This window comes from Chanos chanos, chromosome 2 (genome assembly GCF_902362185.1).
Source record: "Chanos chanos chromosome 2, fChaCha1.1, whole genome shotgun sequence".
NCBI lineage: Eukaryota > Metazoa > Chordata > Actinopteri > Gonorynchiformes > Chanidae > Chanos > Chanos chanos.
In genome coordinates, this window is record NC_044496.1 from 28,475,421 (window position 1) to 28,501,303 (window position 25,883).

At 44.8% G+C, this 25,883-nt stretch overlaps 1 protein-coding gene across 1 annotated transcript; it reads left to right on the plus strand.

The window, feature by feature from the left end:
- Positions 1 to 1,017: 1,017 nt before the first annotated feature.
- On the plus strand, positions 1,018 to 25,870 carry lrch3 (leucine-rich repeats and calponin homology (CH) domain containing 3). Its single transcript, XM_030764802.1, has 19 exons — positions 1,018 to 1,261; positions 7,058 to 7,202; positions 8,153 to 8,279; positions 8,704 to 8,809; positions 10,000 to 10,136; positions 12,000 to 12,109; positions 12,570 to 12,663; positions 13,084 to 13,207; positions 13,436 to 13,578; positions 13,909 to 13,985; positions 14,130 to 14,196; positions 16,597 to 16,749; positions 16,999 to 17,043; positions 17,222 to 17,275; positions 19,101 to 19,128; positions 20,932 to 21,032; positions 21,479 to 21,616; positions 21,725 to 21,802; positions 25,404 to 25,870. Exons 1-19 carry the CDS (start codon positions 1,018 to 1,020, stop codon positions 25,557 to 25,559), a joined length of 2,127 nt encoding a protein of 708 aa, XP_030620662.1. The 3' UTR covers positions 25,560 to 25,870.
- Positions 25,871 to 25,883: the final 13 nt, after the last annotated feature.

The window sequence follows — 25,883 nt, forward strand, 5'->3', positions numbered from 1 at the left end:
GATATTTTTACCATTACTTTCCAGTGTTTTTCATCCACGAACAACTGTTAGGCAAGTCGTTGCTCCGTTTGAGTTCCCTAAAGATTCAAGTTTATGCGAGAAACAGATGTAATATAAATGTATTCACAACATTTTGCTGTGTATGCGTTGGCGTCAAGTACACTTTGTCTAAAGTAAGAAATAGCTTTGCTAGGACATCAATATTAGCTTAGCTATTAAATCGAAGGACTCACAGAAGCAGTAGCTTTCAGCTTTAAGGTACTTATGTCAGCCAGGAAGCACATATTCTGTGGATAGATGCCGTCTGGCCTTTTGCCTTACTGTGTGAACTCTATACATGAAGTTCTTGCGTTATATTCGGCAAGTGCAGTTGATCGTTAGCTAACTGGCGTCGCTGTATTCACAGTATAGGCAAGTACGGATCACTCGAAGCTAGAAGCTAACCAGGGATGCGTGGAAGTCAAATACGAGCTCTCTGATTGGACAGCCGAACTGTTTTCCATCTGAGATTTTCTGATTGGACAATCACAGTCCTGGGAATTGTTGTGGTCATTCATTTCAAACTCACATAAACAAGTGTGAAAGTGGTCTTGAAAGTTCCAGTTTTATTCAAACTATTGATTTTATTTAACATCTGCTGCTCTTGTTCTCCTGTGACTAATAAGACTGCTCGTCTTATTGCTCACCTTTGTTTCAAACACATTTAGTTTCGGATCTTTTAGTAGGGCTCTAAGAAAACAGATAAATAATCAGTTTGTCGTTGACACGGTGCAGGTCTGTGGATTTCACATCTGTTACGATTCGAAGACGTAACTTTACCATCCAGTAGTTAAAATGAGTCCAGGGGGATAGTGTAGTTTGCACTCATGCTGATCATCTTGGAAAAGTTTCTGGCACTGAGTGGCGCTAGAGGACTAGGAGCATAGACCGTTTGGCCTTCGCTCACAGTAGCTGCGCTTGCGTAGTTACAATGTTGCGCCTGTGGGACAGTGAGGATTAGTGGGAGTTAGCAGTGTAATGGCGGCCTCGGTATTGCTCTCTGCGGAGAGTACCGTACCCAGTTTTGCTGTTGGCAATCCCGGAACGGTTGGAGCCCCTGGTAATGGAGTAACTGCACCAGGGCATGTGCCATGGAACCGCTCACTAGACCGGGCTTTGGACGAAGCCACGGCGACTGGTTGCCTCAATCTAAGCGGCAGGAAACTAAAGGAGTTCCCTAGGAGCGCCGCCAACCACGACCTATCAGACACGACTCGGGCCGGTATGTATCCCGCAAGCGAGGGGAGCCTGGGCCGAGAATGTGTCCCAACTCTTCGTGCTTCTCAGGTTTTACAGAGTCGCGGACTTATTGTTTTCTTGGTGTTCCCGTGTCAATCCAATTATTTGAGACTTCCCAAGGCACACTGATGCTCTATTGGATATTTAACGTTGCAAATAAACTGTAGGAACACAATATCATCATGGTTTAACAAATTTGTAAGATTTGCTAATGTTAACACTAGCCAGCGGAGCACTGGCACGAGTTGGAATACATGGGTGTGTGGGTAGAGCGGATTTTGTTTTTGCACCTCTGGTAGACAGCTTCAGTAAAGTCACAGAATTCGGTTAAATCGGCAAGCTTAAAAAGAATGTCGTTTTACGTTTGAAGCTCGTCTAAGTGACATTGTATCGTATCCTGAGTTTTGAAAAGTTTTATTTAGCTAGGCGGCTAGCTCGCTGATTTGTTCAGCTATGAACACAAGTTGTGTAGGGCTACGGCGACTCGTTTATCAGTTACTGCCTCTCAAATCTGTACATTTATAGTAAACTTAAAATAGCTCAGGGTGCAGTGATATTTCGTAACAAGGGGTTAAGCAAATGCTCCCATCTTTATTTTCGGTAGACGATCAGCACGTGAAAAGTCATAAACAAACTTTTTACAGTTAGTCATTCATGTTTGCTGTCAAGTGCGTTCACACGGACAATTAACTAGTGACGCAAATGATATGCATTGCTAAAGACTGGAGCGTCTGGGGAATGTTTATACGTCTGTGGCTCCATTATTTCCGCTTATGAGGTCTTTCAGATTTTGTCATAATGTAGCTGGTTGCTGGACAATGGGATTCACTCTTTCTGTTCGGTTTATTTTTGTAGTGTATTGTCGCTCACAGTTCATCCGATACAGTCCCGTTATGTTAGTTACAGTGTATGTGTGATTGTGGCAGACAACGAGTTGGACCTTCTCCGAAGTGTTACTAAAAGCCGCTGGACAGTTTAACAAGGCCAACCAACACACTCAGACCATCAGACCATCTCTCTATCTTCCTCTCTTTCCCCCGTCCTTCTCTCTCTCGCTCTCGCTTACACAGTCTGTTTGCTCTTCCTGTTTGTCTGTCTCATTCCTTCACTGGTTATTTCGGGCATGCCAGCATTTTCCAGCCTAATTTGAGCGTTTTACTGAGGAGACATGGATTCCTTCTGAAAATAGCAATTACAGACTCTTCGGTACAAAACGTTTTGTATAGCAGAAAACCCTGATTCCCTTTGGAGTCGTAGGCTGTTGTGTACAGGGTGTCTGTGTGGATCTGGGTCGGTATTGATTGTCTGCGTTGCTATGACCCTGTCAGGGCACCCTTGCAGCTTCAGTGTGGGTCCATCACAGGTCAGGGGTAAAATTAGCCTCCGAATTTGACACTTAAATGCTCTGCTTGTATATGTTCTAAATGTGGTAACAGACTATGTGTCGTGTGCTTGGGTTAAGAAGTTTTGTTTTGTTTTGTTTTGTAATGGGGCATAGGGTGTGGTCGTTTTAAGATGCCACAGCTGATCAAATCAAAGCCAGCTTCCTTTTGTTGTGTCGGAGTGACAGGCATATTTCTGTGCAGAAGTTCTCCAGAGTCAGATAACTGAACTGGGCCTCATTTTGTGTGGCTGTAACAGGGCTACTTTGAGACAGGAGAGCTGTGGGTCTGAATAGGAAGATTTGATTGGGCCTGGAGCTGGGCTGATGGTTGTTTGACAGCAGTAATCTGTCTGCATTGGGGTTTGATGGTTATTTTTGCATTGTGAGGACTGTGAATGGTAGATTATTGAAGTTGAAATAAGATGAATGGCCATTTTGATGAACAGTGTAATGATTAGGAGGAAGTTGGGGGGGGGGGGGGGGTGAGCTCATGTTCCTCCACAAACACAGGCCTCTCACACACACACTTTTGTTTTGATGTCTGCTGAGTGTCATATGAAGAGAACACTTAATCTTGTCAACACTTAACAGCCAGAAGGCATTTAATAGGACAGATACTAACCCTGCTCGAACCCCCAAACCAATGAGATAAAAATGCCGATGGCCTATTCTCTTCTCTAAACAATTACAGCTCTCTGCAGAGTGACACACCTGTTACGGGCTGGGAGGGGGAATGACCCATCACTGTAAATGAATTGTTTGTTGTTTCTGTGAACCTACTAGTATGTTGTATGTTTTATATGAGTCACATCCATTCTTTGATTTGGAACACTGTGTCATAGTGTTTGCTCTATGTTTGTGTGTGTGTGTGTGTGTGTGTGTGTGAGTGTGTGACAGAGTCCTTTATGTGAGAGAAATGATAGGTTATGTATATTTCAATGAGCAGCCAGCCCAGGGCTCCAAACGTCAATGTTGTTTGTGTGTGCTGTACGTTGAGGAATTGGAGCGCATGGTTATTCTTTTTGTGTGTGTGTGTTTGTCTGTGTGTGTGTGTGTGTGGGTTATGCCTAGTTCAGTGTCAGGACTTTATAAAGGACAAACAGGAAGTGAGATGAGGAAGGAAGAGACAGAAGAAAGTGAAAAAGTATACACCTTGTTGCCCATCGAGCTGTCGAATGTGTCCTCTAGACTTGTGCCGTCTAAACTCTCTGTATATTTGGATAGAAATCACAGTAATAGTAAAAGCACAGCCATGAGTAGTGTGATTTATGTGTTTGAGGGCTGCTGTGTCAGAAAATCATTCCGTCTTGATCTGACTGATATTAAAGAGTGTTTGATGAAGTCACAGGCTGTATATTACTCCTTACTTGACCACTGAAGTACAACATTAAAACCACAAGCACAAATAAAACATTAAAATCGTAAATTAGTCACATGTATTCCTCCTCATCTGCATCCACAGATGATATATTATGACTGTGAGTGAGTGAGAAAACAGACCATATTACTTTAATTATCCAGAGCAGGACAAATTAGTTTGCGAGTCACATCAAGATTATGTAATACAAGGAGCATAAACATGCAGGAGACAAGCCTGTTTACTTTAGCAGCTGGTCGTCTCATTTCTGCTTAGCCGTTAGTATCCTTTGTTAATATGGTGTTTTTAAATTGAGGATGAAGTCAGTCAGTTTAAGCAGGCTGATGTTACATGACTGTGTCCTTTTATTAACCTAGCAGATTTTGAAAAACTTTTTTGAAAACAAAGGCATTGAAAATTGACAAATATGAAATAATGTTACATATCTGTAAACAGTAATATTCATATTTGAATTAAAAAGTAAAATATTCCCAGCACATAGAAAAGTTTTGCAGTCTCTCCAGACACTGAGATGTGCTGTAATGTCACATGTCAGCGATATGCAGTTTTACTTGTCATTCCGTCTAACTGTGATTTCAAACAGGATTTGATACAGATGTGTTGTAAATTTCTTCTGTCTCCTCAGCACCAAGAGATATTTCCACTCAAATCAACAGGCCTAGAATGTTCTAGGGCATTGAAAAACTTGTCATGATTATCACATACACTTTGACAAATCTCAACACGGCACAATCCCACTTGAGTTCTCATCACAATGTGCTTCCCAGACTGTTTTTGAATAATTGAATGATCGTTTTCATTATTCAGAAGCTATATCAGATACAGACGGAAGACTCGGGATGAGTGTGACGAGCCGATATCGTTTTTGGGGTTTTTTTCATAGACAGCAGCATGTCAGTAATGTTTTTAAACAGTCAGCCCAGCACTGCTGTGATAGATGGATGTAACTGTGACACTGGGAGAAACGAATGTCTCTCAGCTGTAGACTTTGCCTCCCACTCAAACAAATCACATTTCACGACCTTTTTCGTGACCTTTCCAGCCACTGCTTACGTTGATGATGATGATGATGATGATGATGATGTTGATGTTGTTGTTGTTGTTTTCCTTCATGATGTGTTTGAGTCATTAACATTAACTCCCTGGGTGTCCACTGATTTATGAGAAAACTCCTGTGCCTGTGCCTGTAACTAGAGCCTTGTTAAAGTTCTTACAGATACAGATACAGTCAATCTGACTTTGATTTTTACAGTCATTCAGCTGTCACACATTGTTTTTGATGGGCCCTCTGAAATTGTGAGTGTGTGTGCGTGTCGAGTGTGTATGTATGTGCGTGTGTTTGTATGTGGAGTTTATTGGTCTGTAAGTCGTTTGAGTTTGGTGTGATGTCTTATCAATCTGTGTGATAATGTTTGGACGTCATCCTGTGGAGAAGAGGAGCTGAATGTGAGAAGCAGATGGTGCAGTCGGCCATGTTTTCCTGTATCTAAAAAAACTCTGCATCCCGCACACAGCTGCACTCCGATAAATATAGACACGGAGATGGGAAATCCATTAGTTCATTCCAGCTGTAACTATAGAATAACATGATATGACAAACATTACAAACAAAAACAAATTTCAAATAAAGTGTGAATTCCTGTAATTACAGGCATAAGTGTGATGTCTGAGCAAGTCGATTACAGCGTTCTTTTTTTTTGCCACGTCTGAACGGGAAAGACATTCAGATTACTCTGAACAAACACATTCCTTTTGCAACACATCAGTCCATATTAAAGAGCGAAGTTTTGGTAACTACACAAAATCCCCGTGTAGTCTTCCTGACAGGACGATTACACGCACAGACTGCTTGTGTGTGTAGCACATGGAGGCCAGAGGCTTGTGATTGGACAGTTCATACACAGAGAGGAGGAATATTCCAACTCTGTCTCAGCGTGCTCTTGCTATCTGACTAGATATGATTACAACTGCTCTCTGAGAATGCTCAAGACCAAAACATCTGTTTTTATCTCTCTGTCAGCTTGTGGTGTCTATTTCCAGCTGTCACTGTCTGTGTGTGTGCGTGTGTGTGCGTGTGTGTGTGTGTGTGAGAGGGACAGAGAGTGGGTCTATAAAAAGTGTTATCTGAAGCTGAAGACATGCCAGGCCATTGTCAGTAGGCAGTGAAAGCTGTGAGTGATGATGGTTTTTGATGGTGTGAACAGACTGACAGTTCAGTGGAGGGGTCAGTGAAAAGTTGGACTGGAGAACTGTCTCAGGTGCTTCTAATGTAGACTGCTGGCTAAAATTAGATACAGCCACTTTCACCACTCCCAAAGACTTTCTTTTTCTTTTCTTTTTTCTTGGTTTTTCTTCTCGAATGCTTCAAAAAATGAGAAGCTGATGAGAGAGGTGGTTAAATGAAGATCTTTATTTCATCTTAACCAGTTTTCACACCACAATCTAATTCAAGGTTTTTCTCAGCTCTCTCTCTCTCTTTCTCTTTCTCTCTCTCTCTCACACATGCACACACAGGCCCACACACACACTTTCAGTCTCCTGCTTCTCTCTTACACACACATACATACACACAGATACTCTCTCAGTCACATTTACAGTGGATCACAGACAGTTCTCTCTCTCTCTCTCTCTCTCTCTCTCTTTCTCTCTTTTTATATATATATATATATATATATATATATATATGCAGCGGCTCTTTGAGGGTTTAGAGCTGTCTCTCTCTTTGACGGTTGAGACTGTGAGACCCCTGGTTTGTAGTAACATATGCTGGACAGCTGCTCTCTCCTCTTCTGCCCACCTGCAGATGAGAGACGATCATTGACAGCCAAAAACGAGAGAGGAGTCCAACTCGTTCTCTACAGCTCTGAGTCAGTTTTTTCTTCTGACAACCATGGAACTGGACCCGCTGTTCTGCTTAACACTCTTATGTAATCCATGTCCTTTATCTAATCTAACTCTCTTTTCTCTCTCTCTCTCTGTGTCTCCTCTCTGTCTCCCTTGTGTAACTGTTTGTGTAGACCTGTCCCGTAACCGTTTGTCGGAGTTGCCTTTGGAGGTGTGTGTATTTGTGTCGCTGGAGCATCTGAACCTGTATCAGAACTGCCTACGGTCTTTACCCGACAGTCTGATCAATCTACAGGCCCTTACCTACCTTAACGTCAGGTAACGCATACACCGAAATACACACATATGGCCACTTATAGCCAGGCACACACACAAAGTACACACACACAATCACTCATATGCATAAATGCACACACACATGCATAATCATACACGCACACACACAGAAGTACACACACACTATCACTCACATGCATAAACACACACACGCAGAAGTGCAGACATACTATCACCCACTTGCATACACGCACACACACACACTATCACTCACATGCATACACACACACACACGCACACGCACACTCTCTATCACTCACATGCATAAACACACACACAGAAGTACACACACGCTCTCGCTCACATGCATACATACATGCACACTACCACTCACATGCATAAACACGCACACGCACGCACACACAGAAGTACACACTCGCTCTCGCTCACATGCATACACACACACACACACGCACATGCAGAAGTACAGACATGCTATCACTCACATGCATAAACACACACACAGAAGTGCAGACATGCTATTGCTCACATGCATTAACACACATACGATCACTCAGAGGAACAGACACACATACAGTCACTCACAGGGACACAAACACACACTCACACACACACACACGTACAGAAGTACCCACAGACTATCACTAACACACCCCACCTTTGTCTACTTAACAAACCTCCCTTAAACTCTAACACTCGTCTAAACAGTGAGTAATTAATCTGCTCTGTTTTATCCGAGATACAGTCTAGTAATGTTGATGCTCAGGTTTATCAATATGTTCTACCAGAACGGCAGTTAACACACACTTCTCTTTTGTTAATGACATGTTTTGGCCAGTCATGATTGTCAGAAAAGAAATATGATGTAGTGTTACAGCTGGCTACATCCCAGATTGTTACTCCTCTAAAACAACACAAAGTCTTTCATTTTTTCTTTCCTGTTGTTTTTTTTTCTTCCCTCCTGTCTGCAGTCGGAACCAGCTGTCCACTCTTCCGGTTTCAGTGTGCAGTCTTCCTCTTAAAGTCCTCATCGCATGCAACAACAAACTGGTCTCCCTACCCGAGGAACTGGGCCAGTTAAGGCAGCTTACTGAACTGGTCAGTGGAGATTTGTCTGCAGTGTCGCCTCCATCTGTGTTTAGGCTACTGGTTTTTATAGATTATAATCTGTTTGGAGTGTGAACCTGCTGAGAATGGAGAAGTGGAAACGGATTTTAGTTGAAGAGTTTGTTGAAATCGTTGTTACCATTGCTACAAACATAGGAAACCCAAATTACCAATGAAAACCTTTGGTGGGATCTGTTACCTTTGCCAAAGTCTGCATTATTACTGTCCAGTGCTGCTTTCTATTGAAAAATATTATGCACTTGCACACACACACACGCACTAGACATTCTCATCTCATTCAAGAGACACTGTCAGTTATTTTGTATGGAGTTCATTGCTTTGATATCAGAAGCACTGGTTGTTTGCAGTACTGTATCAGTTTCACCATTCTCTTCTCTGTCCCTGCCCCCTGCAGGACGTGAGCTGTAATGAGATCCAGACCCTGCCTCCTCAGATTGGCCAGCTGGAGTCGCTACGGGACCTCAACATCAGGAGGAACCATCTAGTCCGGCTGCCTGTCGGTCAGAGTCTGCCCCTCTGCACATGCACACTCACACACATTCCACATACACACATGCACACACTCCACACACAGCATGCACACACACATTCAACACACAACACATAGCCACATTTCACACATGCACTCACACTCACACTCTCCGCGCACACACACACACACCACACACACAGACACAGACACACACATCTGACTGACTTCAGTGCCAAATGCTGTATGTCTGTTGGACTCTGCCCACTGCATAGTCGTGACGATCAAAATCATCAGCTCTGCCAAGTGATCCTTCAGTGTTTTACCATGAAGTCATCCTCTTTAGAAAGGAAGGTGTTGGGTTATTTGTACAGTCATGTTTACATGCAGCATCATCTCCCTCTGAATGGCAAACAGGGCTTGGTCATATTTCAGAAACACAAAACAGTTTATGAAACAGCCAATGATGCACCACACTAAAGTAAACAGTCTCAGACAGCTGAAAACAAACAGCATTGTGTAAAACCTGAGAGTCTAGTTGGATTGGGGGGGGGGGGTCAATACACACTGGCAGTGTGTTGGGTGTGAGAATAGAACAGGACTGGTGCTTCAAGATTTGAATTGTCTGAAGATTTCTAATGCTATTCAAAGCACAAAATTCTCTCTCTCTCTCTCTCTCTCTCTCTCACACACACACACACACACACACTGCTCTTAGCAGCCCCTGTCAGACAGGTGAGAAATGTTGTAGAAATGTCAAAACAAAAGTGGATTTGAAAAAGTCGAAGCTCAAATAGAAAAGAAATATATTTTCATGAGTAAATAGTTGAGCTTCCTGTTTAGCATCAGTGGGAGAGCACAGAAGAGTAGTGATGTGTAGAGATAGTTACTGACACACTTTCAGCCTGAATGTGTCCTCAGTCTCAATTCAACACAAATATACTTGTGTAGCACTCTTTACAATGGACAGTGTCACAAAGCAACCTTACAGGTTACCAGGACTTAGACCCCCAGCGAGAGCAAAAATAGGGCCACAGTGGCAATGAAAACTCCCTTGGACTGAAATAGAGAGAAGCCTGTAGAGGAACAAAGACTTGAAAGGGGAACCCATCTGGCAGGCAGTGGGTTCTCAGAATGTAGACTCAGGACAGTGTGGTAAATGTTTTCTTAATGAATTAATGTTGTTTTTATTGTTGTTTTTTATTTGTTTTAATCCTTCAGAGCTGGCAGAGTTGCCTCTGGTTTCTCTGGATTTTTCCTGTAACAAGGTGACGTCCATCCCTGTGTGTTATCGCAAACTAAGACACCTGCAGAGCATCATACTGGACAATAACCCCCTCCAGAGCCCCCCCGCACAGGTAACACACACATACACACAAAATAACCCCCTCCAGAGCCCCCCCGCACAGGTAACACACACATACACACAAAATAACCCCCTCCAGAGCCCCCCTGCACAGGTAACACACACATACACACAAAATAACCCCCTCCAGAGCCCCCCCGCACAGGTAACACACACATACACACAAAATAACCCCCTCCAGAGCCCCCCCGCACAGGTAACACACACATACACACAAAATAACCCCCTCCAGAGCCCCCCTGCACAGGTAACACACACATACACACAAAATAACCCCCTCCAGAGCCCCCCTGCACAGGTAACACACACATACACACAAAATAACCCCCTCCAGAGCCCCCCCGCACAGGTAACACACACATACACACAAAATAACCCCCTCCAGAGCCCCCCCGCACAGGTAACACACACATACACACAAAATAACCCCCTCCAGAGCCCCCCCGCACAGGTAACACACACATACACACAAAATAACCCCCTCCAGAGCCCCCCTGCACAGGTAACACACACATACACACAAAATAACCCCCTCCAGAGCTCCCCCGCACAGGTAACACACACATACACACAAAATAACCCCCTCCAGAGCCCCCCTGCACAGGTAACACACACATACACACAAAATAACCCCCTCCAGAGCCCCCCCGCACAGGTAACACACACATACACACAAAATAACCCCCTCCAGAGCCCCCCTGCACAGGTAACACACACACACATATACACATACACATACACACACAGGCATACACACACTCAGACGCACACATACAGACATAAAGACATACACACAGACACATACAGACATGCACACGCTCAGACACAGACATACACACACACACATATAAGTGCGCATACACACACAGGCAGACAGGCACACATCCCCCCATGTGTGCACTAGGGATCAGGCACAATATGCAAATAACTGGAGTTTAGGTGGCTGTAAGGCCTTTGATGTGGAAAAAACTGGTACGGTTCCTGACGTCAGACTTTTTCTTTTTTTAAATATGATATGAATAAATTTCCTTTGCATTACAGATGGTTTTTCAGCCTTCATTTAACCATTTCCTGTGTCACCCTGCTCGCCTCACTCAAGGCTCAAACCTGAAATTATGGACGTATAGTTTTTGAGAAAAATAGTGTTTAGAAAGGTTCTTTTGCCCTCCTCACCATGCCTGATTCAGAGCAGCGTGATAGAGTTGAAACCTTTCATTTTCAGCCGCACCACTGAGCTCAACAAGACTCTGCTACCAGTTCTCAGCCAGCTCTGCCCCAGTGACTTTAACTGGTCTTTACTGGACAAGACTGTCTGAAATATGTTTACCCATAAGCTAGACTGAACAAATGCATGTTCATGTTAGACTGTGTTTGTTAGAGTCTGAGTGCCAGGTATTTGTTTAAGGTGGCTGTATAGAGAATTCACCGCCATCTTCCACTGCTTTTCTCCTTAGCTACTTTGCGCCTTCTTTTCTCTTTGAACCTGTTCAGATAACCCTTCTCTTTACAGCAACAAAGCGAATGACAAGACTGCTTTATGCTTTTGTTTGGTATGAAATAACGGTAAATAACTTTAGAAAGCTGAATGTTTAGAATCAGAGAATTACAAGACTGCGTTATGCTTTTGTTCGGTCTGCAATAAGAGTAAATAGCTTCAGTGAGCTGTGTGTTTAGAATCAGAAGATGAATGGTGTTTGTGGTTTACTGGCGTGTGTAAGGTTTGGTTTTTCACTCAGCCATATTGTGTCCAGATCTGACTCTGAGGGGCTGTTTTCATGTTCAGAAACTTTTCCATGAAGCTTTTTTCCCCCCTCAGGAATGTCCCACATGTGTCTTGCTCTCTATCTGTCTGTAGATCTGTATAAAGGGGAAAATCCACATATTTAAGTATCTGAACATGGAGGCGTGTAAGACAGCACCTGATCTTCCCGACTACGAAAGGAGGCCGCTGGGATTTGGGTCCTGGTGAGAAAAGCAAACTGGTTTTGTTTTACTGGCACTTAGCACACACACACAGTGAGTTTACTCTGCTCTGTTCTGTTAGACCCTCAGAGAACTGCACCACACAATACAAGCCTTAACCGGATGGTCCAGAGACAGACAGGGATGTATAAAGTCTAATGGTCTAACTGGATGGTCCAGAGACAGACAGGGATGTATGAAGTCTAATGGTCTAACTGGATGGTCCAGGGACAGGCAGGGATGTATAAAGTCTAATGGTCTAACTGGATGGTCCAGGGACAGGCAGGGATGTATAAAGTCTAATGGTCTAACTGGATGGTCCAGAGACAAACAGGGATGGGATCTTACTTGAGGAGTCATTTGGGAAATTGTTAGGTAAATAGACACACATTTCCCAGTCAACACACTCAGTTCAGTGGTACACACACAGACTCTCTCTGACTCATGTCGTTTTCTGGTCCAGCGTGGAGGAGCTGTATCCTGGAAGGCCGTACGGGGCGCTGGACTCTGGCTTCAACAGCGTTGACAGTGGAGACAAGAGATGGTCAGGCAATGAGGTAGGTCACACACACACACACTCACACACACACGTATATATATGTATTCACACGTCCAGCAGCAGCAGGCCTCAGTTCCACTCCTCTTGTTGCAGACAGATAATTGAATCCTTTGTTGGTTTTCTAAGATTCATTTAAACTACACACATGGCAGTGGGTTAAATCCTGCATTTTTTTACCATTAGCTGTTTTGTTTAAAATTAAAATCGCATTTTTGAGAGGATGTTTCTCCTGACCTACCACAATCAAAAACTGTTATGGTTAGTGTTGTTTGGTACGGCCAACTGTACTCTCTAGTATCTGGACTCCCTTGTTTATCACTTTTGTCATTTTGTTTACCCAGTTCAGTGGACTGTTATTCTTCTTTGTCTTTACCTCTTACTTTGTCAGCCTTTTTGTCTCTGACATGTGTCTGTACAGCCAGCGGACGAGTTGTCGGACCTGCCGCTGAGAGTGGCAGAGATCACCAAGGAACAGCGCCATCGCAGAGACAGAGAGAGAGACAGGGAGGAGAAGACGGGCTCCATCATGGCCAATGGCACAAGTAAGAGGAGAAGAAAAAAAGAGAGGGAGAGATTGTGTGTTGTAATACTTCATGGTTTATGTGATTTGATAGTAAGAGAATTTCTGTGTGTGTGTGTGTTTGTGTTTATGTTTGTGATATTTTTCTTCTTCGTTGGTTTGTTTCTCACTTTGTCTTCCAACTTCACTGTTTGTGTTTTGTGTGTGTGTGTGTGTGTGTGTGTTGTGGTGTGTGTGTGTTAATGTGTAGTGGAATCAGAGCTCGAGCAGATAGACTTTATAGACAGCTGTACAGGGGAAGAAGAGGAGGAGGATGGGCGGGGCCGAAGGGCGGAGTCAGTCAGTCTCAGTTCCCAGTTCATGGCCTATATCGAACGACGAATCACCAGAGAGGTGCGTTTTTCACCGTTTACTCTGTGCAGTGTGACTGAGTGTGTCTGCATCTGAATGATTGACAGATGTAGGTGTGTGTGTGTTTGTGTGTGTGTGTTAGATGTGTTTAATATTCAGTGTACAGCAGAAATGTGTACATATGTAGCTGTTTTTGAAGGAAGTCATAGCACAATGTATTGTCAGGATGTTTTACAATTGACAGTAACCCTAACTCACATAACTTAAAAAAAAACAAAACTATTTTCAGACCGTTTTGTTTGTTGGCATGGAGCCTCCCTTTTTAACCTTGCTGGGTTAAATCTTGTTTGATTTGTGGCTCGTACATTTCAGGGTTCACCGGTAAAGTCCAGTTCACTCAGAGACACGAGAACGGATGACCCAAGGCGACACGCTGTTCTCCATAACAGGTATCTGCACTGACACACACCTCTCCCACACTGCAGCAGATACATGTAAACGTGTCTACGTGCTGCTACAAGCCACTCTGCCACGAATGCTTTCCATAACATAAATGATTTCTCTTTCCTTTTCTCTGTCAAACCCCTCCCCAGCCCCAGGAGTGCCGGAGACGGGAGCTCCTCTTCATCGCTGTCCTCGCTGTCGTCCGCACACGGCCAGGTACTGGTCCCTTTGGGTCACAAGACTGTGTCGTTTCCACAGCCTCCTGTGTGCACTGCAGCTCCACACTCTTACATACACCACACAGGTATCTCTGTCAGCAGTCAGCGTAAAAACCATGAAATAAACCATGAGAACCACCCTAATCATCCAATCACAGAAGTTAGAAATCAACATAAAACCCCCAAACCACTCGAATCATCCTGTCACAGAAATCAGCAATCAATGTATAAACCATTAAATGAACAAAAAAAAACCCCACCGTAATCATTCAGTCACAGAATTCTGATCACAAACTGAAATCAGGAATGAGGAAATGAGCCCAATCAGAAATATTTATGCAGGAAAAGAAATAAATGTTTGGGAAGGGGCTGGCTGGCAGGGATGGATTTGGAGATAATGTGATTTGAGAGACATTTGTAATCAAGACTGAGAGGTGACAGATTAGATTAGTCAGGTGTACGCAAATAAAATATTAAAACACATCAACAATCAGTCAATCAACTTTCCTCATCCTAATGATTGGAAACCAACCTAACATAAGTGTGTGTGTATGTGTGTGTGTGTGTCTGCGCGCGCGCGTGTGTGTGCACATAATGGATGAGTGCAGTAGTGATGTATTTATGTGTGTGTTTGTGCGCGCGCACGTCATGAGTGCAGCAGCTGTAATGTGACAGGCAGGTCAGTGAGGCTCCAGTAATGCTGAGGTATCTGGGCTAACAGGTAAATGCTGAAGCATCAGGCAAGAGAAGACTTGTCCTCACGCTGCTGTTTTCTGGCACTCCTCTACCAGACCATACACCTCCTTTTATATGATCCTTCTAACTGCTCATGCACTCCATTATGCCCTGCAGGTGATTTCAAAAAAAAAAATACACTGCTTCAGAGTGAAGGACTGACACGTTCCCACATATAATTTAAAAGTACCAGTTAAGATGTGTGGTCAAGTTAGAGAAACAAGCATGGGTTTCACAGCCTGTGTGAAGTTCAGAGGCTAAGTGACTGTGTCAGTGACTATGAGTGTCTGTGTCGGATAGTATGACTGTTCGATACTGTTTCAGTGACTGTGTCTGTGACTGTCAGTGACTGTGAGTGTCTGTGTCAGATAGTATGACTGTCAGTTGCCATATCTGTGACTTTGTCAGATAGTATGACTGTTACTGTGTCTGTGACTGTGTCAGTGACTGAGTGTCTGTGTCAGATAGTATGACTGTCAATTACTGTGTCTGTGACTGTATCAGTGACTGTGAATGTCTGTGTCAGATAGTATGACTGTCCGTTACTGTATCTGTGACTGTATCAGTGACTGTGAATGTCTGTGTCAGATAGTATGACTGTCAGTTACTGTATCTGTGACTGTATCAGTGACTGAGTGTCTGTGTCAGATAGTATGACTGTTCGTTACTGTATCTGTGACTGTATCAGTGACTGAGTGTCTGTGTCAGATAGTATGACTGTTCGTTACTGTATCTGTGACTGTATCAGTGACTGAGTGTCTGTGTCAGATAGTATGACTGTTCGTTACTGTGTCTGTGACTGTATCAGTGACTGAGTGTCTGTCAGATAGTATGACTGTCAGTTACTGTATCTGTGACTGTATCAGTGACTGTGAATGTCTGTGTCAGATAGTATGACTGTCAGTTACTGTATCTGTGACTGTATCAGTGACTGTGAATGTCTGTGTCAGATAGTATGACTGTTCGTTACTGTGTCTGTGACTGTATCAGTGACTGAGTGTCTGTGTCAGATAGTATGACTGTCAGTTACTGTATCTGTGACTGTATCAGTGACTGAGTGTCTGTGTCAGATAGTATGACTGTCAGTTACTATATCTGTGACTGTATCAGTGACTGTGAATGTCTGTGTCAGATAGTATGACTGTCAGTTACTGTATCTGTGACTGTATCAGTGACTGAGTGTCTGTGTCAGATAGTATGACTGTCAGTTACTGTATCTGTGACTGTATCAGTGACTGAGTGTCTGTGTCAGATAGTATGACTGTTCGTTACTGTGTCTGTGTCAGAGACTGTGATTGTCTGTATCAGGTAGTATGACTGTTAGTGTCACTGTGTGGGTGACGTTGTCAGTGTCTGTCTGTGTAGGATAGTATAACCGTTAGTGTTGCTGTGTCTGTGTCTGTGTCTGCGTCTGCGTATGTGACTGTGTTTGTGACTGTGAATATCTGTCAGATAGTATAACTGTTAGTGTCTCTGCGTCTGCATCTGTGACTGCGACTGCGTCTGCGTCTGTGTCTGTGACTGAGTGTCTGTGTCAGATAGTATAACTGTTAGTGTCGCTGTGTCAGTGTCTGTGTCAGTGAGTGGGAGTGTATGTATCTTTGACTGTGAGTGTGTGTGTCTGGTTTGTTGACTGGACTTCCTCTCTCCTCTCCGTCTCCAGAGAAGCACGGCGGGTGCTGCAGGGTCCGGTAGCGGCGCTGTCACCGGTGTGGAACGCATGAGACGGGAGGCCCAGTGGATGGCCCAGCGGTACGACGAGGAGAGACAGAAATCTCGCAGCATGCAGAGAGACACTGTCATGAGTTACGCCAAGGTAAGAGGTCACGTGCACCTGTACCCTTCACCACACACACACACACACACACACACGCACTGATGTCTCTTAGTGTGGCTATCACAAAGGTATAGGTCACTTACAGGGACTGGTCGGTGTTGAACCACCCCCGTGATGCACAGTAACGTACGCATGTTTTATACACCTTTACATACTCTGAACAATTCTTTGAAGCTGTTTCTGTTGATGGATCGATCAAACTATGGATGTGTGTTTTTGCTCCAACAGAAATCAGCTCAGAGCCCAACCAAGCTTAGTCCTACATCTAATGAGGTGAGTGCACACACATACTCTGCTGACGGTTGTTTGATTTATGGTCTATAGTGTTACATACGAGGTGTTGATCCTCAGTGGCCGTGATAAAGAGATGATTTTATCGAAACATCAGTGAGCGTATTTGCCTGTGTATATGTGGGTGTGTTTACTTATACTGCATCTTTTCTGCTGTCAGGCCGTTTGCCCCTCTAGGCGCTCCACTCACACAGATGACTCTGGTCTCTTCATGGTAAAAGCCTCTTTATACAAAACTGTCCCTCCTCTTTGGCCTGTCAATCAAATTAGCCTCAGCAACCCAACAGCGCCTTGCTCCGTCCACCTCTAATGGACTCTGCACTCATGCTGGCCAGTCTCACTAGCAGATGGATCCTTTTTCTAGTCCTTGCTAATGTTGTCCTGTTTGTCCCTTTACTCAGATTGTTTTGTGTTTTATACTAATCAAACAGTTTGCGTTTGTGAGGTATGTGTTAACTCATTCAGTTAAAAGTTCGTCAGGTTTTAGCTGCTTTCCACTTGTATCCGTTAGGAAACCTAATCGTTCTCTTCTTCTGGATCTTTCTCTTACTAACCTGCTATTGATCAACAGCCTCATCCTCTTTCTTCCGTTTTTTAACACGCCTGCCCCATACATCTTCCCTTCTGCTCTCTCTATCTTCTGCTCTGTCTCTATTCCCTTTCCTGTCTGTCTGTCTGTTTGCCTGTCTCTCTCTCTGACCCGTCTCCCTGCGTCAGAGTGACCAGGCGGTCATGGTTTTTGAGATAGACTCACACACCAACACTATAAAGAGGAGACCAGGCACTCACAAGCAGGTGACACATTCTGACCCCGTTTCCCACACTCTCTCTCTCTGCTCTTTTTGTCCTGGATGGATGTTTTCTATATCCATGTGTTGTGTATGGATGTTTTCCTTTGTGAAGAAGGAAACCAGGTCATCTGAGTCTTGCTAGTCAGACTTTATGTTTGAGATGATGTATCTCGCCATCTGCACTTGGATTGCATGAATGGAGCTGTCTTAGACACACACACACACACACACACATACAAACAGACATACTGACTTCAGTATGAAGAGAAGCTGATGAGAGAGGTGTTTAAATGAAGATCTTTATTTCATGTTAACCAGTTTTCACACCACAGTCTAACTAATGATTTTCCTCTGCTCTCTCTCTCTCTCTCTCTCTCTCTCTCTCTCTCTCTCTCTCTCGCACGCACGCACGCACGCACACACTCAGTCTATTGCTTACACAGACACATGCAGATACTCTCTCGGTCACGTTTACAGTGGATCACAGACCACACTAGTCCATCTGTGCATGTTTTTCTCTGCTGGTTTGGGTCTGTGCTGCATGTTCTATGGAGCGACATGTGTCAAAACAAATATTTGTCTGTGGTAATAAAGAAACAGGTGAAATGAATGAAACACATGAACACTTTTTTTTTCAACATCTTGTTTCTTTTTATTTCCTCATCTTAATTTTTTTGTTTGTTTGTTTCTTTACTTTTATGTCTGTTTGCTGTGGGATTTTTTTAGTGCTTGGTCCCCTTTCCTCCTTCCTCTTCTACAGCCTTTTAAATGTCTTTCTCTCATCTGTCATACTTACTTCAAAACTATTGCCTGTCTCTTTCTCTTTCTCTCTGTAGAGTGCCCTTTTTCATTTTCTTTTTCTTTTCTCTCTCTCCCTCTCCTGGCTCTGATAGTCCCTCTCTGGGCTGGCAGTGAATGGGTGTGTCTCTCAGGGCTCAGACACTGCCCCCTCCTGTCCTCTGCAGGTATTGCATCCTGTATGGCACTGTAACTGGCTCCATTCAGTGGTTATCAGCTGAAGTCTCTCCTGCAATAAACACTGAATAGATTAGTCTATGTAAAGATGTCTAACAGTAGACTTTCACAGCAGCAGTAACAGATTGATCCACAGTGCTGGTGTTGATCTTTTTCACTTTGTAACGTGTGTGTGCTTGTTTTATTTGTCAGAGTGTTTAACCTGAGTCAGTCACATATTTTCCTCTCTCTCTCTCTCTCTGTGTTTTCCTCTGCGCTCCTGTCCAAACTCAGCAAGGAGAAGACTCTCTCTCTCATACTGGTAAGTTATGTTCTCATGTTTTGTGTCTCTATATGGTTGTGTTTCATCACTCCAAAAAAAACAAACAAGAAAAAATTAACCAGTGTAAAAAAAACAAAAAAAAAACAAAAACCCTCTCCTGTCTCACACAAGTTATCGGGCTGTTCTAGAAAATCCCTTGCTGTGGGTCCTGTCGGTCGTTATGCTAATGTTGTCATAGTAACCGCGGGCTGTGTCGGCTCTGATGGTTCTATGGCGCTGTGACACTGTAGTGGTCTGAGCTCTCTGGGCTCCTGTTCTTCACCTGTGACTGTGACTCCTGCCTGCTCTGACAGCTCCCTCCTTCTCTCCTTCTCCTTCTGTCCATCAGTAACTCTCTAGGGCGTAGATGTGTGTTTGAAACATCAGATGTTGTGATTTAGGGTCACTCTGTTGGTGTATGTGTAGGTCTGTACTGGTCCATACTGGAGTGAATGGGACAGTACTGGTGTGTTGCATGACATGGTCTTTCACTCTGAGATTCTGTGTTCTGTGCCTCATCTGACGTAGAGTAGGGCCATTAACCTCAGTGACCTCGGCTTTCTCTAATTTCCTTTACTAATTTTCAACTGCCTCCTCATCCTGACTCACTCATTAAAGCACTCTAAAATCAGAAAGTCATTTCCCTCTTCAGGTGAAGTGCTGTATAGGAGCTGGCCCTGTGAGGCTGCCTTACATAACACTACCTCGCACTATTACCTGTGCTGTTCTCACACACACACACGTATGCACAATCCCGCCCTCTGCCCATCTGTGGCGGTTTTCCCAGTCACACTCGCTCACACTACATTCCCGCATTGCCAAACTTCCCTGTGTCATCTGCAGCACTCCAGTCACCCTCTCTCCCTGGCCCTGTAGCTCCGCCCACCTGCCGTGGCCCTGCCCCACGTCCCGAGAGCTTCCTGTTCCGCCTAAGCCAGAGAGAGGAGAAGAAGAGAGGTACAGTAGGCCACAGCTTTTTTGGGGGGGGGGGGGTGTCACAGACAGAGTGCGGGAAGACTCTGGACTCTGGCTGTGGCTCCACCCCAGGCCAGGCCAGGCTTTTGCTTCTGCTCTGTCAGTGTGCTGTTTACCCTCACAGATCAACACCACACCACACACCAGCCACAGGAAACACACATGCAGGAAATCAATATCTATAAATGATTTCATTTGACATTGCACCTAATTACAGCTGAAACAGAAGTCAGTCATGGGTTTTGTTTTTTGAGGGGTTTTTTTTTTTTTGCTTAGTTGGTATAAAATTGACCAGAAATTTGTGTGTACTTGAAGTTACATCTCTGAAAAACACAGCTCTGTTAGAGAACTGCGCAGATATTCTCCCCTGATTATGACAAGCCTGTTAATATTCTAATCTTAATTTTACCTAAACTGGATATGCTGTTCTGAAGCAGAATTGATTGAAGATGTTTTTTGGATGTTATTTTTGGCTCTGAGAGTCTCAGCTGTGTGTGAATGGACATCTCTGCTCCTCTGGGTGGGTGGGATAACAGTGGTCATTCTCCTTTCAGCCACTAGAGGGCAGGTATTATAGTTTTGCGGAGGTTTGAGTGAACAGTGCAGCTCACTGGGTGTGAAGAGATGCTGACATCTGTATTCAGGGAGGAGGCATGAACCAGGCCCCCCTCCAACCGTCCTGCTGTGACATAACTGTCATTCCAGTGGGAGACAGAACAGGGAGAAATACCCACTAATGAAAAGACTTACACCCATACATGTCTACATGTGCGTTAGTGTTTTAAATAGAATGTTTCATCTTCCTCTCTCCTGTGTGCGTGTGTGCAGGAGAGTCAGGGGTCCAGAGAACAGAGCCTAAGGCAGGGACACCTGCTCCATCCCAGGGTCCTGTTGGGGAAGAGGCTGAACTGGTGGAGCAGTTACGGAAGGTTTGTTTCACCGTACGCTACACCCTCCTCCTAAGACCGATTACATTCTTATGCTGTTCTCTTGAGACAGATTACATCATTACAATGTTTGCTTAAGACCGATGACGTTATTAGACTGTTCTCTTTAAGACCAATGACATTATGAGACTGTTCTCTTTAAGACTGATGACATCATGACACTGTTCTCTTGAAGACCAATGACATTATGACACTGTTTAAGACCGATTACATCATTACACTGTTCTCTTTAAGACTGATGACATCATTACACTGTTCTCTTGAGGACTGATGACATCATTACACTGTTCTCTTGAGGACTGATGACATCATTACACTGTTCTCTTGAAGGCCGATGACATCATTACACTGTTCTCTTTAAGACCGATGACATTATGACACTGTTCACTTCTCTCTGGTGTCCTCTCTCTCTGGTGTCCCTCCTGCAGAACATTGAGTCCCGACTCAAAGTGACTTTGCCCAGTGACCTGGGGGCAGCACTCACTGATGGGGTGGTGCTATGCCATCTAGCCAATCATGTGCGTCCGCGCTCCGTACCCAGCATCCATGTGCCCTCACCTGCTGTGGTAAGTGTGTGTGTGTGTGTGTGAGTATGTCTGTGCAGTCCTGTCTAACAGATGAATGAGAAACTGGGTCATCCATTTCTCTTCTCTTCTCTCTCTCTTTCTCTATAGCCGAAACTGACGATGGCCAAGTGCCGGCGGAACGTGGAGAACTTCCTGGAGGCATGCCGCAAAATTGGCGTCCCACAGGTAGGACCAGATTTCTTTCTTGTCCCTGCCTGTGCTTTGTTGGTATGAAAGATTTGCATATAAGAAAATTCTTTTGGCATACACACAATTTGTCCACAGTCCTTTGTGCCCTTGGTCAGAAAATGAATTTGCTTTGTAACAGGTAAGTTTTGTCCCAGTCTTTATGAATACACAGATGTGTACAGACTCTCCAGTGCTCTGGTGTGGGGAGCGGTGTGGAGAGAGTACAGCCCTATACTCAGACTGTGATGTCCAGCATGCCAACGGATTCCTTTCTGCCTGCTTATCTTTGCACTTAAAACTCTTCTAGCTGAGCTTTTAACACTGTGTTACTAAATATTCTCTCTCTCTCCCTCTCTCTTTCTCTCTCTCTCTTTCCCTCCCCCATCCCTTCATTTTGCTCTGTGCCTTGCACCATGATGCTTGTTCCTCACACCCTGTCATTTCTGTCCTTTTCTCTGACCACAAACCCTCCCATCACATTCACCCGTCTGTCTGCCTGATGACTCCCTCCATCTCCCTCCCATCACATTCACCCGTCTGTCTGCCTGACGACTCCCTCCATCTCCCTCCCATCACATTCACCCGTCTGTCTGCCTGATGACTCCCTCCATCTCCCTCCCATCATGTTCACCTGTCTGTCTGTCTGACGACTCCCTCCCATCATGTTCACCTGTCTGTCTGCCTGACGACTCCCTCCCATCATGTTCACCTGTCTGTCTGCCTGACGACTCCCTCCCATCATGTTCACCTGTCTGTCTGCCTGACGACTCCCTCCATCTCCCTCCCATCACATTCACCCGTCTGTCTGCCTGACGACTCCCTCCATCTCCCTCCCATCACATTCACCCGTCTGTCTGCCTGACGACTCCCTCCATCTCCCTCCATCTCCCTCCCATCACATTCACCCGTCTGTCTGCCTGATGACTCCCTCCCATCATGTTCACCTGTCTGTCTGCCTGACGACTCCCTCCCATCATGTTCACCTGTCTGTCTGTCTGACGACTCCCTCCCATCATGTTCACCTGTCTGTCTGCCTGACGACTCCCTCCCATCATGTTCACCTGTCTGTCTGCCTGACGACTCCCTCCCATCATGTTCACCTGTCTGTCTGTCTCACGACTCCCTCCCATCATGTTCACCTGTCTGTCTGTCTGATGACTCCCTCTATCTCCCTGCCTTTGTGCCATCGTCTGCATGTTGCGCTTGCTCTGGGCCAGGGGAGACTCTGCTCTGTGACGGAGGTGCTGGAGGGAAAAGGAGGAGCTGTGTTCAGGATGGTGGAGGCCTTGCTGTCGTTTGCACCTCCTCTCCTGCCCTCCTCTTCTGAAGCCCACCTGGCTGGCTTTGCACTCTTCTACCTCTCCCTCATGTCCCTCCTCTGTGCTCTCTACTGCCACCTGGTGCCCCTCTCATGAACTACAGTGTCACGCACATGCACATGGAGCTGGACGCATCATAGCCTCCAAGAGTGTGTGTGTGTGTTTGTGTTTATCTGTTTAATGGCACTAATCTTGTAACTTACCAAACTTATACTTCAGTAACCACATCTATCTTAAGCTTACAGCTTTTTATTCCTATAGCAATGAAAGGACAACAGTGATTTTCACTTTCGTTTATTTGGCAAAACATGTTAGTCTGTGCTAAAAAATAAATGACTCCGCATTCCAGGGTTTCATTCAAAAGGAAAAAGGAAATCTCCAACCTTGTTTTGAACAGTGCTGGATCTGTCCTTCTCACTGATTCAGACTTCTCTGTTCGGCTGCTGGTTTCAAACGATGAAGGGCTTAGATTAGTTAGGCTTTATGTTTACTCTCTGTGTGGGGCTCTGGATTGGTCACTGACTGTGTGTGAGTAGTGAGAGGTTATCAGTTTCTTAACCAGACCATGGTCTGTGTACCACACATGGTTACACATGGTACAAACACATGTACATTACAGGCCTGGCTCACACACATGGGCACATGTTGGTGAAACCGTCCACATGAGTATTCACTGTTTATTTCTGAATGACAGGCTCCGCCCGCTGTGACTTATACCACAGCAGATGTGAGTCCAGGGCTGTGTTTCAGAAGCCTGTTTTGTTTTTTTTTTTGTTTTTTCAAATTGCTGTTTACTGGATGTTTATGAGGGATTACAGACCTTAATAGCCAGTAAAGGAAGATGAAATCCTCCAGCCCTTTGAGAGAGAGACAGGAGAAGCTTTGGAGACTGACCTGTCTTTCGCTGGCTGTGTCTCTCTGTCCAACCCCATGCCTGTGCCTTACAGTCAGCATGCCCCAGGTCTGCTAGGTCTGTCCTCCCCTGCCTTAATGAGGATGGGTTTTATACTCACACTCATTAAAGACAACTCCCCCAGTTAATCGCCATGGTCACACACCTCAAAATATACTTAACTCTCCACAACACCCCTGATCAGTGGTTTTACAAGCACAGAGAAAGCATTTGTAGTTTGTCTGTAGTTCAGTAAGAAACACCACAGTGCTGGTCACTGCAGATGATTAGACTTTTCTCCTCCTGCTGCTGTTATGTGCACGAGGAAGAGACATGCACACAGGACTGTTCTGGGATCAGCATGTACAGCTGCAGGAATAAAACTGAGGGTTTTAGTCCTTTTAAAGGTGCTCTGAGCTGTAGTCTGTTCGACCGATGCTAACGCACAACTGAGAGACTGGGTCTAACCCCAGCTGCCCTGCCGTGTTCTTTGATTTATGCAAGTGGAGCAAGTGATCTGCCTTCACTACTGCCCACAGCGGTTCTACGGTGTGAGAACTGAGGCTTAGAACAGGAGCTTGTCACATACTTGCTGTTTTGAATCCGATGCAGAGTGCCAACATCCACCAAACACTAGTGACTACACTAGACTTGTCTACAAGAGTCACACCAGCGTACCAAACACACACTTTTCTTACCCCGGAGATGTTCGGTACCAAAAAGGCCTGGCTAACCCAGTTAAGCCTCAGAATCTGTCCACATAGTGCTGATCTAAGGAGTGTTCACCATCTTAGGGAGGAAGTGTGTGTGTGTGTGTGTGTGTGTGTGTGTGTGTGTGTGTGGACTTACTGGGAAATAGTACACCGAGTGTGTTGATCTGCCCTCTGTGTGTGTGTGTACAATGTGCCTATCTCCAGTTCTCTGTTTACCTTATGACTCTGCCCAAAAGTCTTTCACAATAAAGTCCTCAGAAAGATCACTTTTGGCTTCTGTCTGTTTTCATCCAGAATATCAGTTTACTGTCCTGCTGTTATGGGAAACTTTTTTCCCCCAGGAGAAGATGTTGAGTGGTTTTAACTGGCCTTCCAAATAAGGCCAGACCAGTGACCCGCCCTGTGCCAGCCCCCTGTCCCCACCCCCTTCCCCACTTCCATGCCAATTTTATGTGTATCATCTCTCCCTCATATTTTGCCTGATTTAAACATATGCTCATTTTTAAGTTGACATTTCATTATTACTTTAAGTTGTTATTGTTTGTTTGTTTATTTTTTTTTGTTAATATTTGTTCATCCATTGATGTTTTTTTCCCCTTTTTATCTCTCCTATTTTGTTTGTTCCTTTCCCTTCATTGCGTGCGCGTGTGCGTGTGTGTGTGTGTGAACCACAGAGCCAGCTGTGCCTACCTCTCCATATCCTAGAGGAGCGGGGTTTAGCCCAGGTGGCTGGGACAGTGCGTGCTCTCCTGGAACTGGCCCCCGCCAAACACGGCCCCTCCTCTACCGCTGCTCCACCAAGCCCTGCTACAGCCCCCCTCGCCATGTAAGGCACACATGGACACGCGGACGCCAGGACGGACGGACTTAAAGGATCTTCTATGTCCTCATCTTCCTCTTCATCATTCACCCTCAGGACACAGCAGATGCAGATGACGCAGTTGCAGACGCAGACAGACTGACTTCAGAATGCTCCGACACTCAACAGTCTCCACCAACACACCCTTCTCTGTGGGACTCCTAAGGACACACCACACATGCGCGCACCAACACGCAAACACACACACATGTACACATACTGAGACACGCACTTCAGCTCCAAAGAGGACAGAGATGACAAAAAAAACAAAAAAAAAAAAAAAAAAAAAAGGAGA